Raw genomic sequence first — 16,146 nt, 5'->3', positions numbered from 1 at the left:
GGCAAGTATGAAAAAAAGCAATGGTTTTGCTAATTGACACTTGAGGTCAAAATATTTGTCAATAAGTGTCAGTTCACTATTTGACATGATTTTGATTAACACGTAACAGTGGAGGCCCAAACAGAGAATGACAGTCCACATTTGACATTTGAAAAAGCATCTTTTTCACATTTGGCTTTTACATTCATTCTAAACTGGTATTTTGACCATACAAAATAAAGCTTTTTGAAAATGATAACCAAACACGATTCAGTAATATCAGTATTGCAAAATGACATTTCGTCGTCAGGTTGTCAGTCATTGTGTTTATGTATTTATTTTTTCAATAACTGTCAGAACAATAACTACTTGGGTCAAATTTGACCCATTTGACGCATTCAATTATTTTAGCCTGAAATGTGATGATTTTTGCTTAAATGACCCAACATGTGGAAACATTTCCACAAGTTAAGATTTTTGTACATCTGGTACAAATTGTTGTGCCTAAAGGCAGAAACACATTTCAGTATGAGACAATATCACCCATTTATTAATGCAATTCAGGTATGTCTGAAGGCAAAATATATTGGAGATTCAAAATGTGATACCCAGACTAATTATGAATGGATGCCAATGACTGTGAGAGGTGTAATGACTGTAGGAATTAGTGATTTGTATGACATATGAAGACATAGACTGAAAGGACAATACCAACACTGATTGGCTATACACTGAAAGTCTAATAATTAACTTCATTTCTATTTTGACAACTTATCTTGAGTTATGCAGTTGTTTCTTAAAGTCAGTGTCCAGTCAGAAATGCATGTTTCTCTTGTTTGCTTTGTTTCACATCCAACCGCTGAAGGGGGGGGTTCTCTGAGCTCATCTTAAATCTCAGTTTAGCACATGGACATACACTAGCACTTTTGCAAAATGACAGCACTAGTGCATCATTTTCAAGTAAAGAAGGTAGAGGAATAAAAGTTTTAACCATTTTGGCCCATTAGACAATCATCTGGAAAGGCCAGGTGTGGAGTCATAAACATTTAAAGCAGCAGGTTTTTACAACCCTGGGCAATGCCGACTGTGCTAGCACTACTGCGACAACAGTGAAGGAGGAGTGTTTCACATTGACATGTGGGGGCGCTCAGCTAGGTGTGAACAGCTGCACATCAGCATCTGGATACTGGACCTCAACAAAACCTGGTTGTCAATGTGTGTGAGTTTGATGAAATGTCATGCTATGGGTATTGTGTCTACGTGCTTACTGATATAGGCTTTTGGAAGGACCAGAACCTCCCTATACTGGATATGACCTGTTCAGGAGGTGCAGAATAGTGGCACTGACGGGGAAGGAGAAGAAGTCCACTATACTGAATTTTGAAAGCTCCAAAAATGGAACGATCTAATGTTTCAAGCTACAAAGGTCTTTCGTCTACAAGACAAAAGTGTCTGACTTTCTCGGCACAGCTTTGGTTTTGTTGTTGTTGTTCACTTGGTCTCATAATATTCTGTCAATCCAGTGACCTCATGTCTAGACCAAGTCCTCTGCAGCTCAACAGAGGCAGTGACATTAATTCCTGAATGAGTAGGCAATTTCAAAATTGGAAGAAACAAAAATGCAGCACATATGCTTATAAAACACAAAACTGCATCTTTTGATCTTCTTTAAGACAACATGACCACTGGCCCTCTATCCATCCTCCACCCCAATCAAAATAAAAAGCTCAGACCTTAAGGCCAGTGCACTCTCTCCTTTATATTTTTGGTGCATAAACAAGTTGGGTGTCTCGCAAGTTGATCATTGACGAATCAAACTTTTACAGCTTGCATGACGTACATGTGTCAGAAAGGAGATACTAGGTAGGTACTGACTTCACTGTTAAGTGTCAGGACTGACTGTACTTTCCATGTTTACAGTTGTGCATGGAAAACTGTTCTGTGCTACAGTGGGTTAATATCAGACTGAGTCCAAACAGGCAAAGAACACTTAAAGGCTGTGATCAATAAAAATGTGTATATTTAGTTATGAAGCCTGCAAGCCCTTATTGCATGGAATGGAGCTATGAACTGTGAGGAGACAATGAGAGCATGCCATGAGGTTTCCATCAGCATGAAGAGGGCATGGTGACACGGAGCTGTTTGCCTTCTCAAGAGGATGCAAAGACTTGAAGAAGGACATAAAAGGACTGGCGAGAACGCCTCCTCTCACGAAACACTGCAGACAAGTCATGCAGAGGTTCACACTGAACTCAAACAGAAGCTTCTATGATAATGAGCCTGAAGTTTCCTCATGTGAACTGAGTCTGAGAACTGAGAACTGTGTCCTGAGAAATCAGGTATGAACCATGATTCTACTCTATAACAGCCACATATCTATCTGTACTGTGATTAAAATGTGTAGCTCCAGGTGGTACTTAATTCAGACTCATTAAATAGAGGATAATGCATGTGGTTGTTGCTCCTGATTTCCTGGTGCTCTTGGATGGAGGCACCAGGAGATGATTGGTGGTAACAGATTTTCAGAGAGAGTTATTATCAGCGACAGGAGGTTATATTAACCAAAGATTTTTCAGTGTGTCAGTATGCATTACTCCTGCTGCTTTGCATTTTTAATCAAAATTGCCAAGTAGGATGTGCATGTAAACCAGCAACAGCCTGAGGCAGGTACTCAGATGGCTGTGAAGAGAGTAACCGTGGTAAAGACAGGACCATCTGTATGAACTAATAGCCATTCTAAATGAGAGATGCTGGTAAGATTCAACTTGGTCTTTATTCTGTCTCTGCATAACCAGCATAAAACTAAATTATTTCAGGATGTTCATGTATCAGATGGTTGAAGAACAGAGAATGAAAATAGAGGAGAGCAGTTTCAAAGAACTGAAGGAGTTTTTTGTACCTTAAAATTGTGTTTTTCTGGCTTACCATCACAACTAGGTCCTGGTATATAATGACTTTTCACATGCAACATTTTATTTCAGCCCATGTCGCACACACATGGCATTCAGATGTGCAGAAATTGTGTTATATTACAATTATATACTGGGGCTTTAATAATAAAGAATAAAACTTTCCGACTCCCAAAATTCCAGCATTTTCTCAATATTGATATTCTGAAATGTAGCTGTCAACTGAATTTCCCGAGTTCAAAAATAACAGTGAGCTTTGAAGGCATTTGTGGATCTAGGCGAAGGAATTGGGCAACGGGTGTGCATCTTTAAACAGCATTTGAGTTGTTTCTGGCTTGACCTTTCACACCCACAAACACACCAAAGTGTGTGGACAGTTCATGATGTCATGATGTATAAATTCAGCTGACGCCTCACTCTCCATCACGTTTCTGAGATGCATTTCCTTCTGTAACCTCTTTGAGGGGTCAGCGATGAGTCACTGACCTTGTCAGCACTGTCATTATAGGAATCTGGCTCCGGTAGCAGCCCAGGAATGACTTCCAGCAGAGGCGGACTGGATAGTCTTAAGCGTGGGACCAAGCCCTGGAACTTTTTGCTAGTTAGGACTTATTACCTAGACTGAGATGCTCTTTGCCATCCTCTTTCAGTCAGCAAACAATAAAACTGCCATCACAGAGAACATGTGTTAAACAATAGGACAATTTGGTTAGTCTGCTAAGTCCCAGCTGGTTACATTTGTCGGTCCCATTATGCTCTCTGTTCACATTTTGTGGTTGAAAGCAGAAAAATTAAGTATTTCGTTGTTCTAATTAACAAAGTGGTTCCAATTCTATTGTCAGACAACAGAGCAAACTGTTGCATGCTGATTTTGCAGCATTCACTGTGCATGCCAAGTTATCTTCATAACTCCATATTATACAGCCCCCATCAATGTCTGAGCAGCTTTACATCATTATTTTCCAAAAGCTCTGTTTTCCATGTCCCAATTAAAATGTGAGGCTGCATTATCCAGATATACAGAGACAGAGTGGCCACAGAGAAAAAAAATATGTATATTGAGGCCACTTGAGCACTTGAAATGCTATTGCCTGCACGCAAGAAACAGTTTGTTCCCACGTTGTGATTTATTTGTGGCCACATTTTGATAATTTTGTGTTCACACGATGAGTGTATGAACAGTGCACCCGCACAACAGACTATCTTCCCCGAAATACAAGCTGTGCACAAATAAAGTGTTCTCAAACAAAGCCCCCAAACTGTGTAACCCATACCAGCAGCGTCCGGCTGCAAGCTTGTTGATGAGGCGCTCTTCAGAGGCTTCTGGACCAAACCAACAATCAGTGAGCCGCAGTGGACCGTCAAAACAATCCATAAAGATTTTATCAGCCGCCCAGTCCAGTCTGTTTCTGTACAGGCCCCGTCTGTGAGCCCGTCATTCATGGTGCACACATGAGCATGCTGCTTGCACTCCAACGCCAAAAGAGTGCCACGTTGATTTACAGGCCCTGAAGGTCACTGATAACATCTCTGTGTGGTCACACAGTATAGATGTTGTCAATAACCTTTGAGTTAATGATCATAAAACAGAGATTTCAGTCAGCAGTGCAGCAAAGAGTTTCTCTGGATGTAGAAGCACTGGTGCCACTAATAGTCCATCAGTGTGATCCTCACAAGTTGCAGGGACGCCCAGCCCCTGCAAAGTAGGCACCCATACTTCGATCCTCAACTGTTGAATGATTCACTTTGTACAAATGTTCCAACTCACGACAACAGCCTACAGCAGAGGTAAAATATAGATAGATAATAGATAAAACATGTGAGGTACGGACTCCAGGCCGTACCAGGCATCTCAAAACCATTTCTACAGTAGTGAGAGTGTTTACAGCTTGCTGCTGCAGATCATTTTTAGTATTTCAAGATGTCATCTGACAAAATAAAAACAGATAAACAACAGATATGTCAACATGTAAAAGGATCGTTTGAATTTTTTGAAGTCTGGACCCTTACAGCACATTATGGTCAGCTCACCCACCTCCTGTAGGTAGTCGATAAGTAACAAATTCAACCCCACTTCAAAAAAATCCAAAATTATCCCTTTAAAATTAGCTGAATGTTGTGTCAACTTTACTGTGACACACAGCCCCCAACAGTTACTGGGGAAACAGCAGAGAGACTGGTGGTTAAACCTCCACTCTGTCCCTCCTGCTGTGTGTACTGTGTTCACACAGCTGCCATCTCCAAAGTGCTGCACTGATGTGGAAGCAAAAAATCGAATCAATATTTTATTATTGCAACATCCATCCATCCATCCATCGTCTATACCGCTTATCCGTCAGGGTCGTGGGGGAGTTGGAGCCAATCCCAGCTGACTTCGGGTGAGAGGCGGGGTACATTGCAACATTAATCAACAAATACAGGATAGTGACAACAGCTGTGTGGTATATCAACATTTTAAATGTGTGATTATCTTCCTAACTCTGTGTTAAACATGTTCTAATAGATCTTTGACTAAATACCTGTAATTCTATCTAGCAGAGCCCCTGTATGACACAAAAGACGGTAAGAGAATTCACAGGCATTCACACTGCTTTGAGACTGCTCGCTGCGTACATCTTTTTTTTAATTCTTGTTTGGAAATAATTGCATAATAATTTACACATCCAGCAGACGTGGAACTCCTCCAACTCAAAATATGTGACTCCTTAGCAGCTAAATGTTCCACTGTGTCACCAGCTGGCCAGCGACTGTCTGTCTGCTGTGTGTTGCTGGGCATGTAGTGTACAGTGGGAGACAGTGAGGTTACAGGCCAGAAACTAAAACAATGAGCTGCAGAGGCTAAAAAGTTGGTGATAATGTGGGATTGTCACTATGATCAACTCCTTTGACATTACACAGTCATTTGATCCATTGTTAGTATAAAAATACTGATTATATACTGATTCTATTACCATTACAAAAGACATTTGAGTTTCTGGTAGCAGTATCCATTTTGGCTGGTGATCAAAACCCTTATTTGAATCTACAGCAACAATCCTTTCATGTAACATCTGTAGGGATACAGTTCTTGTTTTCACACCATGAAGCTCATCAGAGTAAACCTGGTCAAAATAAGATCTTTAGAAACATGCAATCAGCAGCCATTCAGATCTGTGATTAAATTCTAATCTACACCTGGATACTGTAAAATCCTGGACAGTGTATCTCAGTTAGACTTGGCCCATTTATGTGACTTTGTCTTTTTCTAATGGCTGGTGAATGGCAGGCAGAGCTGCTGGCTTTCCTAGACTCCAACACTTAATCAGCTGCATGTGGGTGCAACATTAAGTGGATCTGACACCCGATTGGAAGGAGTTGGAGATGAACAGACATAGAAGACTGCAGCTGCACATGGAAAATGCACACCAGAGGGAAAGACAAAGGAAAGGACAAGAGAGAGAAGGGGAAAAACTGTGAAACAGGGATGGATGAGCAAAAGGTTAAATCAGAAACAGAAAACAGATGATGGAAGAAATTATGAAGTAGAACCTAAACATTGCAAGTCAAGAGGCTAAGTAGGTACACACCAATCTGCTGCTGAACTATTAGCTGCTCTTATAATAAAAAACTATTACAATGTTTTTTTTTCCATATGATGTTGTTAACGTTAACGTCCAGATATCTGCCTGTGTTGCCAACAAATGACCCTAGCTCTCATCTAATGGGAACTGAAATAGGCTCCAGTCCATGACAACCCTTCACAGGATAAGTGAGAATAATGGATGGATGGATGGATGGATGGATGGATGGACTCTTACAATGCAAATTAATCAACTTGCATCATGCCTCCACACACTGTTCTTTAAGCATGTTAACATGGTTGGAATACTGACGTCTTGGTAATCTGTTCAATAGCTGTTGACACATTTCACTGAATGCCTAAAATGTTTGCCAGCTGACGGCACTATGGAAAAGTCACAGAGTCACCAAAGTCAATAGGATTCATTCCCAGGGCACCATGGATGTCTGTACAAAGTTATCCATTTAACAGTTGTTGAGTTATTTCAGTACGGGTCAAAGTGGTGGACAGACAGAAATTGTTATCCCTACAGCCACGTTAATATTGATTGGGGCACTTTTAAGATATACCGACATTAAGAAATTGTAACCTGTCCTTTAAAATCTTCCTTCCGAAGCCCCACAGAGGGTTGAAAAGGTGGAAAGTAGGGCTGCAACTAGTCTCACACAGCAGGACTTATCTCCACACCACCTTTCTGGAGAAAGGTCTGGCTGAACCCATTATCATTCTGGTACAGGGGAGAAAAACACTGGCTTGTTTGTGTTTCTCTACACCAGTTACAATAGTGTTGGCCGGTGCTAAGCCCTGCATGCAGCGACACTGAACTTGCAAAGCAGTGTTGGGGGAAACTTGTTCTGAGGCAAGGCTTGGTATTAAAATGAATAAACCCGTGCAAAAGAAAACACCACATAAAGCAGTGAAAAAAAACATATGTCTTAGTATGCCACGACTTCTAATGATAAAAAAAGACAAACAGAAATTGATCACCGGTGCTTTAGAGGTGACGCCTGCCTATACTTTAGCTCTGGAGGAGCTCACTGGACTCAATAAAACCACAGATGGTTTAATAGCTGTGTGCAGTCCTTGCAGAACACTATTAAACTGATATCACACAGGCTCATATGAAGTGGAACAGACAACAACCTGTGAACGCACCTTGGACAATCCCACTCTCATTCCAGATGTTGATCCGTTTTCTGACACGGCCATCATCAGTCAGAGTTGATCTTTAAACTCTGGAATGTGCCTCTGACATTGACTTAACCAATGCAGTGATAATGCTGATGACGTAAGATGAAGAGGAGAAGGGATTTCTCACGTTTGAGAAGCTGGAACCATTGGCTGTTTTAGCACTTTAGCTTGAAAAACAATTTAAATAATGCATCACTTACCAAAACAGTGCTAATTTTCTTACGTGAACATCCACTGTAGCTTTGTCAAAGCATAGGGAAGCTTCTCGGAACACTTGCTCCGAGTAACACACAGGTTGTAATGGGAAATTCCCAGAGTGAATGTGTTACTGCTTCGACAACATTTCATAGTTGTTTTTTTTTAAGTTATCTAAAATGGCGACCTTTCATCAAGGCATTTTGTAGTAAAAGCCTATTCATGCAGCACCGCTCCAATCTTGTGGTATCTATACATTCTATGTGAGTGACATGAATTCATCCAGAGGGTAATATCAGATATCATGTTATCTCCTCCTAAGAGGTTAATAAGCTGTAAGAGACATATTACAGGTGTGCTACAGTAGAGTACAGCAATACACACACACACACACACACACACACACAGAGGCCACTGAGCGACCATGCACAACAGGAAACGTGAGAGGGCTGTGACACGCTTTAATTTGCCTGCACGCCGCCTCACTCTCACCCTGACTGCTGCTGGCAGCATCCCTCTCCTCCCCTTCCAGCGGGGGGGAACAAAAGGCCACTGTATCCATACCCTCCTCCCTCTCCTCGCAGCGAGAGGAGACAGGATAGGATCTGACAGCAGACATGAGTACTCATTTGAACAAAAGGATTCCTTTTACCCCCACTCCCCTTCCCCTGAGTTACAGCAGGTAATAATAGCTAATCCTAAATTAGGAATGTGTCCAGTTGTGTCAGACGCTGGCTTGTTGGGATCGAAGCATGAGGATGGAGAACAAACCTGCCTCACTGAGGCGGCTGAGACTCCACCAAGTCATGAACAGAACAGAGATTTAAGGTCGGGAGCTCCGTCCTAGCTCAGGGGCCACCTCCTTTGAAGTTCATATTTAAAGACTGACTATGACAAAAGGCCTGTCACATTTACACGGCTCTGGGAAATACACAATCGAGGGCACAGTCGATCAATGAATTGTTTGAAAATCACCGTCTTTGTTGTTGCTTCCACCTCTCGCTTTTACTTGACACATATTTTGCTGTATCTGTGTTAGTGGAGAGATCCACTGCATCAAAGCAAGCACACAGACTTCATGCAAACCTGTTTTAGCAAGCGTGCATTACTCTTTGTGATAAACTGAGAACAAGAAAGAGGGGACAGAAAGTCAATCACAATACAAAGAGGGACAGAGGAGTAAAATACAATGAAATAAAATGTTTTATGAGTCCCAATTTGTCGGATTGATAGTAAGGACACATTTCACTACCCATGTCCCACAAGCTCATTTAGCCAAGACTACACACACTGTTGCCCAAAAAGTTGGAATAATTGTTCAATACCCCCAATTTTGTTAAAGCCTGAATACAGTTTCAAAGGTTAATTGTGGTTTAAGTTTCACTGTGATATGTTTGGAAGAGTTTGATCAATGTTGTTATAAATAAAACAATAAAGTTGAGAAGATATACACTTTATTTATCAAGAATAAATCACATTGTCATCATTTCATGAGAAGAGGTAAAACACATTTTATTCCAACTTTATGGGCAGCAGTGTATATGCCCACTAATACTTTTTAGTGTATCTAACTACAATAACTGCTTTTGCCAAAGTAAAAATATTCAGAATCTATAAATTATGGAATAATCGTTTTGCTTGCACAAAGGATGTTAATATCTCTTCCACCACTGCTTGGTTGGTGCTTATTTAACTTGTACTGAATTGCTTGGTGTATGGGTGCAAAGTTATCTTTTGCAGGCTGTGAGGGTTTTGCACCACATAGTTCTAACCCTAACACCAAAAATCCCTTGACCACTATATGTGGCAAAGAACCAAAATACAAATTAATTGCAAAAACAAACACGCATGGCACTTGGATGCTGCTCCAGAGCAATTTAGCAATTAATCAAATTAGCTGAGCATCTATTGATATCACTGTGGTCACACACACTTAAACAGAGTGGAGTTGCTGTTGGCTTTCTCCAGTAAACTGATTTCTTAAACATCAAATAAACATTCTAAAAATTAGAGAAACCTCATTTCCCCAGCTTGATTCCTCCTGGAGAGCGCTGATTTCTTGGCCATGTATGCAGGTGTCCCGGTTTGTAAAGTAAGCATGTGCGTGGCAAATGCTTCAGACAGGGAAAAATAAGTCTGAGCAGCTGGATGAGGTAATTACATCGTAACTTGTATTTAGAATAATAAAAATAACTAATGAAATTGAGACTAACACAAAGTAGCATCTAGAAATTGAAATAATTGACTATTTGTAAAATTCAGACAGATTTGTGTGGTGAGGAAAGGCTGTGGTCCGTCTGCGTTCTCTTTGCTAATTCTGAGTCTGATCTGACACAGATACAGTAGAAAGAAAAGAGAAAAGGTTGAAGGTAGGGATAGAAATCTCATTACAGATCTGCCGCTGCACAGTTTACTACAGTGCATAAAAACACATGTTCCAGTTACCTGCATAACCTGGTTTCTCTGAGTAACTTCACTTTTTATTTAAATTTCAAACTACAAGTTCACCACAAGGAAAAAAAAATTGATCATTCATGTCTTTGCAAATGCAAAACAGAGAAAACAAAGCTAGCCGTGTTTGACATCTAATCATGACACCAAAGCATGTGAGAAGTCATGTGTGGAAGCATTTTGGTTCAGACAACACAGATGGAAAAATCGTGGACAAAGGTGAAGCCGTTTGATGACGTCATAAAGTCCAGCTGCAGTTTTACCACCTGCAAAACTGCCTTGATGCAAAGCCTATCATCCAAGTGAGGCAGAGGAGCAGCTGCTAAATGCAGACCATCTTCGGTGCTGCAACTTCGGTTTATTATTCTTTATTGTTTATTAGGTTAGGTGGAGAGTGGTTAAAAATAATATGAATGAATTACTGTGTTAGTTCTTGTTCATAGAACATATTCTGAGCTGAGATAATACATTAATCATTCATTTTCATTCAGTCATCTGAGGAAGTGCGGCCTACATACCTGGTGACCAGTACAGCAGTGTCCACTGGCAGGATGTCATCTCTTCCACCAGGAACGTGGTTGGTCCCCAGGTACCGCGGCCCCCCGAACTCTTGGTACTGCCAGTGACAGAAGCTCTCCAGAGATCTTTCTCCATGATGACCCACCTTTAGCTTGTCCTGAGGAACAGATAAAGAGCTTCATTAATCTGAATTCACGGTGTTGACATGAGTCACAGAACTATTCAAAGCTTAAAAAGAAGAATTATCAAGATAGGAGCTTTTGGGAAATGTGCATGAAAACTTTGCACTAAGTAAGATAAAACTTTTCTCATACATTAAGGCAGGGAATCTTTTGTTAAGTCCACAGGACAGAACATTTTAAAGTAAAAAAAAGGAATATCTTTCCAGAGGGGCATGAACTTCCTCAGACACTCACACACACACACAGGGTGGGGCCGGCATCTGCTGACAGTCAGGTTATTAGGGTCAACAGAAAGTTAAAGAGGGATCAAAGAGGGTGAAAAGTCAGGCTTACTGGGCGGCTGTGAAGCAACACCAGCTTGGTGACACGAATGTTGATCCTGACTCCCAGACTCTGATGGTGGAACATGTTGTAGACCTGCAAGAGATGGAGCAACACTAGTACCGACTTCACCAGCAGGGGAGAAAAGATGCAAAGGAAAGACAAATGATCAGAGAGGTATTAAGTGAGTGTTTACGGTCCAGTTCTACGATGACATCCTTTAGAAACTAGACACGAGCCACAGACACAATGCTATTTTTTTCAGAGTTATCTTAGTGTAGAACATAATTCACAGCACTTGTCTGCATGCTTTCCTCTGGCTCTGCGCATTTGTCTCAGAAAGGCGAGTAATCTGGTGTGGTAATGCCATCAAGACAGCAACAGTTGAGCCTGGAGGCAGAGGGAGCCATGGGAATAAGGCCACACACACACACACACACGCACGCTACACACACTTTCTCACACATATAAAACGTACTGCATGCACATAACCACTCGAGCAGTAAACTCAACCTTCAAAATAACTTCAAAAGAAGAACAAATACAACTGTGTTTTACTGAAAAAAGACAAAGCAGACATGCCACGTTACATTGGAATACAGTGCTGAAAAAATTAGAACGTCAATAATGACTTGTCAGTTTGGTCCGTGTGTGTGTGTCCATATGTTTGGACCATGCCCAAGACAGTCCTGCCAGTAACTAAATAAATAAATAAAATAACTAAATAAACTATTCCTAGACCTAATTACAACTATTTATGTTAGAAGAATTGATGTTCCATTGGATGCCCATATGTACAGTGAAAATGTTCATTGCTCCTGAGATTCCTTCCTAAAGAAATTTCAGTTTCAGTGACTCCCCATTCTGTGCAAAAATGTACATAAGACAAGTAAAGGTAGTCTATTTACTGCAAAATTCCCCCAAAATACCCCCCCCCCCCCCCCCCCCCCCCCCATCACAGATAAGCAAGGAAAGTCTGAGTTGACACTGAAAACCCAGTAAATAATAATCACAGTACAAATGTGAATTATCACTTTTCTTTGAGACTATTTCTTTGGTAAAAAGAAGCTCCACTTCTTTGTGGGTACTAATGGCTCAAATTGTGACAGTACAAAGAGAAAGTCATTTACTCCATTATTAATACTTTATGAATTCATATTTTTTTTTCCAAGCTTACCAATTTAAATTGTGTTAACAGCAGAAAAACTTCAACTCTGTGAAAACTATATATATAATAAAACACAACCTTTATAAACCTGTGGGGGAGAAGTCAGCAGACTGTGACTGTATTTGTTTCTGGGATTCTTACCATGTTCATGACAGTCAGCAGGAACCTCTGTGCCGCCTCAGCGCCGTGGTACTGCACCATGTCAGAGTCTGCCACCACCACCGTCTCCACGGTGTACGCTTCATGCAGGCGAATTGCATTTCTCTTGCCACGAACCTCCTCGCTGATTTTTGACATCTTTTCCTTCTTCTTTCCTAACACAAACAGGCAGACAACCAGGAGGATCAAGGTTATAAACACTGCACGAGAGGTCTCCTATCCACCTGCTAACACCTCTGTTTGGATGAGGATTCTCTTTTATTCTGTCACACCATTACACCGCGAAGGCTCCATGGATTGATGTTGTTTGTGCCAAATTCTAACCCTACAACCTGCATGCCGCAACAGAAGTTGATATTCTACAGACCAGGCAGCATTTTCCAGGCCTCCCCAAAGCCTCGGTTTCCTCTTCTGCCGCTTTAGAGATGCTCTTTTGCATAGCAGTATTGTAACACGTGCTTATTTGAGTTACTGTCACCTTCCTGTCAGCTCGAACCAGTCCGGCCATTCTCTGACCTCTCTCATAAACAATTTTTATCTTCACAAAACTGGTGCTCACTGGATGTTTCATTTTCGCGCCATTCTCTGTAAACTCCAGAGAAATGCCTGGAGATCAGCAGTAAACCACTCTGTCTAGCACACAATCACTCCACACTCAAAGTCACTTAAATCACAATTCTTCCACATTCTGATGGTCTGAACATAAGCTGAACCTTTTGACCATGTCTGCATGCTGATTAAATATTTTCATTAACAAGCAGGTGTACAAGTGCACACTAATAAAGTGGCTATTGAATATAGGCCAAAATAAGTCAATGCAGCAGAATTTAAATAGAAGGGCAGAGTGCATGAGTGAGCAATTTAATATAGAAAAATTAATTCAGATGTAATATTACAGGCAGTAACATTATATTAGAAGTCCTGGAGGCTTGAGACAGTCCCGGAACATTAGTTTGCACTATACGTCTATTCCCACCTCTCCTAACTAAAATCTAGTTTTTCCTCAAACACAACAGCTTGATGAGGGATCTTGCCACTTGTCTTGTCTGATACACTTCTGATCACCTAAAAATTCTAATCTTAATGGCTGGGAGCTATGACTCAAAGAGGGGTCTAACCATTTCTTAATGCTCTATCTGGGCTGTGTAGTGTTATGGGAGCTCTAGCCACGGCTCTGAGTTTTTGTAGTGCTGCAAACTCCCACAGACACCATTTGCATTTCAACAAAAACCACAGTTTGGTCAAGGATCAAAATAGCCATGACAGTACAGAGTCCGACAACCAGGAAATACTACATCTCCAGTGGTCTTCACAAACAGGTAGTATGCTGACGCTATATATACACAACACTACTACAGAAGCCCTGTGTGCTGTGTGGGACAGGGAATGGAATTTGAGTACATTCTAAATTGTGTCCAGTCCAGTACAAAAAAATTAACATTAAACTGGAACATGAACAGCATCAGCACCCCCAGCCCATGGGAGGAGAAAGAAAGAGAGATGAGTCCAAAGTCTCAGTAGGCTTCAAACAAAGCACCCGTTGAACTGTCTGACTGAGTCCGAATCGTCCTTTCTTGCACTGGCACTGGAGCAATCATGCAGTGATTAGTGAAGTGCTGAGGTGGGCAGGGTTTGGACTTCTCTCATCCATCAAAAACTACTTATCTGCGGATGATTCTGCAGGCTCCAGATTACAGCCTCTTTAAAATCATTTCTACATTTTCTGTGTGTGACAACTAGAGTATGATTGAGGTTATGGAAATGCTGCTTTAATAATAAAAAAAAAAATGTGAACACTATCTTTATGAGCTTTTTTTTAATTCTTTTGTGAAAACTCTATGGAAACATGAAGTCACACTGATCCACCAGCCTGGCCTCCATACTGCTTCCTGCTCTGCATCAATCACCAAATCAAATCAATCACCAAAGTGTGTCCAATTTGAACATAATTCCAGGTGACACGGAGATGACAGCCGAGTGCAACACATTATGACATCACACCGCTCTCTCAATACTTTTTGTCCTCAATTGTGGGCATTTAAACAGGTATAATACTTTTGATTGGGTCAAATGAAAGGATTTACATCATGTATTCTTTATTTAAGGTGACACTTCACAGTTCAAGTTGGCCATTTATGACAAGTTTCACTTTTTTAATGAAATTTATAAAGGTATGTTTATACTCTGCAAAAGTATGTAATGTAATTGGAACTCAGGCATCATATTGAGACCAGTATCAAAACAATTCTAACGCTACCAAGCCCTAATTCATAAGAATGTGAAATCAATCACCATTACCATTACTAAGCAGTCCTTATTAACTGAGTCAGTCAATACTCCATTGGTTACAACAATGAGCTCTTGAAATACCTGACTAAGACTGAAGTCAGGTCTCCGGTGCATCAATCCATTTATCTTTCTAATCATCAACATGATTGCTGTTGATATTAAGTCGGCTTGTTAAGAGGTTTTAACATTCCACTGTGTATTGAGCAAACTGGGGGCTCCAGTGTCAATCTGGGACTGCTTACTTCAGGCACTCAGCAGCCACCTCTGAAGAGGCCAAGTTCTTGCTTGGAATGAGCTTTGTATTGTTTGGCCCATCTGGTGTCTGTTTAGCTTGTTTCCTGGAGTGTACAAATGTGACTGATAGATGTTTTGTTCTCAGAGAAGCTCTGATAGGCCTGTGACAATGCAGCACAAGCGTGAGGACTCCCTGTAACACTGCATAATGGATTCACCAAAGACACTGACTCCCAACCAACTATGAACTAAGAAGGCCCCAATGCATTGGAAGCCAATCAGGCAGAATAATCCATGTATTGTTGCATACATACTGTATCAAAGCTTTGCATGTCACATATGAGTTTCTACACTTGCAGTACTTCTTGAGTCACTCCATTCTGGCAGATTGGAGGCTGCAAATGTAGTGGTGTGCAGTCTGCAGGCAAACTATATTTTCTATGCTTCGGTATTCATTTTCAAAAAGTCAAACATTTTTCACAGTTAGCTTTCATTTAAGTAAGATCATTATAATAAGGTTGCATAATAAACCGTCAAATAACGTAACTTGAAAGCTTAACCTACTCACAGAAAAGTGAACCGAAAGCAGAATCTGACACACAGCAGTGCAGAGAAAGTCGCCACATCATCAAATTATCTGTTAAACATTCGTTCAGAGTTTTCTGACAGCAAATATTGAAATGTAAAGACAAAACAATGATCGAAGGGTGTAATTTGTCAGGAAGGGCCCACATGGACATGACAACCACTAAGTTCACTTATGTCTCAGGCCTGCCCCGCAAGAATGAACGCAACCGTCTTTCTGGGGATGCTTGCTCATGTTAGTCTATCAAATCCAACTTTAAATGTCTGGAATTAACTCAACAAGTCATCAAAAGCTCCGTGACGAAATAGGTTGTTTTCAAAAACACGTCATATGAGGGTTTCTTTATCTGCCGCCTTTGTGTTAAGGTTTGATTAAATTTAGGTGACTAAAACAACTCTGTTAAG

The 16,146-nt window shown here is 40.8% G+C and overlaps 1 protein-coding gene across 1 annotated transcript in view; it reads right to left on the bottom strand.

Moving 5' to 3' along the window:
• Window positions 1-16,146, bottom strand: part of adamts17 (ADAM metallopeptidase with thrombospondin type 1 motif, 17) — a 103,299-nt gene that overhangs the window by 67,461 nt on the left and 19,692 nt on the right. The window contains exons 4-6 of the mRNA XM_070834155.1: window positions 12,616-12,788; window positions 11,319-11,402; window positions 10,803-10,960 (exon numbers count right to left, since the gene is read on the bottom strand). Of these exons, the coding sequence (XP_070690256.1) occupies window positions 10,803-10,960; window positions 11,319-11,402; window positions 12,616-12,788 (415 nt within the window). The remainder of the gene's footprint in view (window positions 1-10,802; window positions 10,961-11,318; window positions 11,403-12,615; window positions 12,789-16,146) is intronic.

The sequence above is a fragment of the Pempheris klunzingeri genome, chromosome 1 (genome assembly GCF_042242105.1).
Source record: "Pempheris klunzingeri isolate RE-2024b chromosome 1, fPemKlu1.hap1, whole genome shotgun sequence".
NCBI classification, from domain to species: Eukaryota; Metazoa; Chordata; class Actinopteri; order Acropomatiformes; family Pempheridae; genus Pempheris; species Pempheris klunzingeri.
The sequence above is the reverse complement of the archived record's forward strand: the minus strand, read 5'-3'. Positions and strand labels throughout refer to the sequence as shown.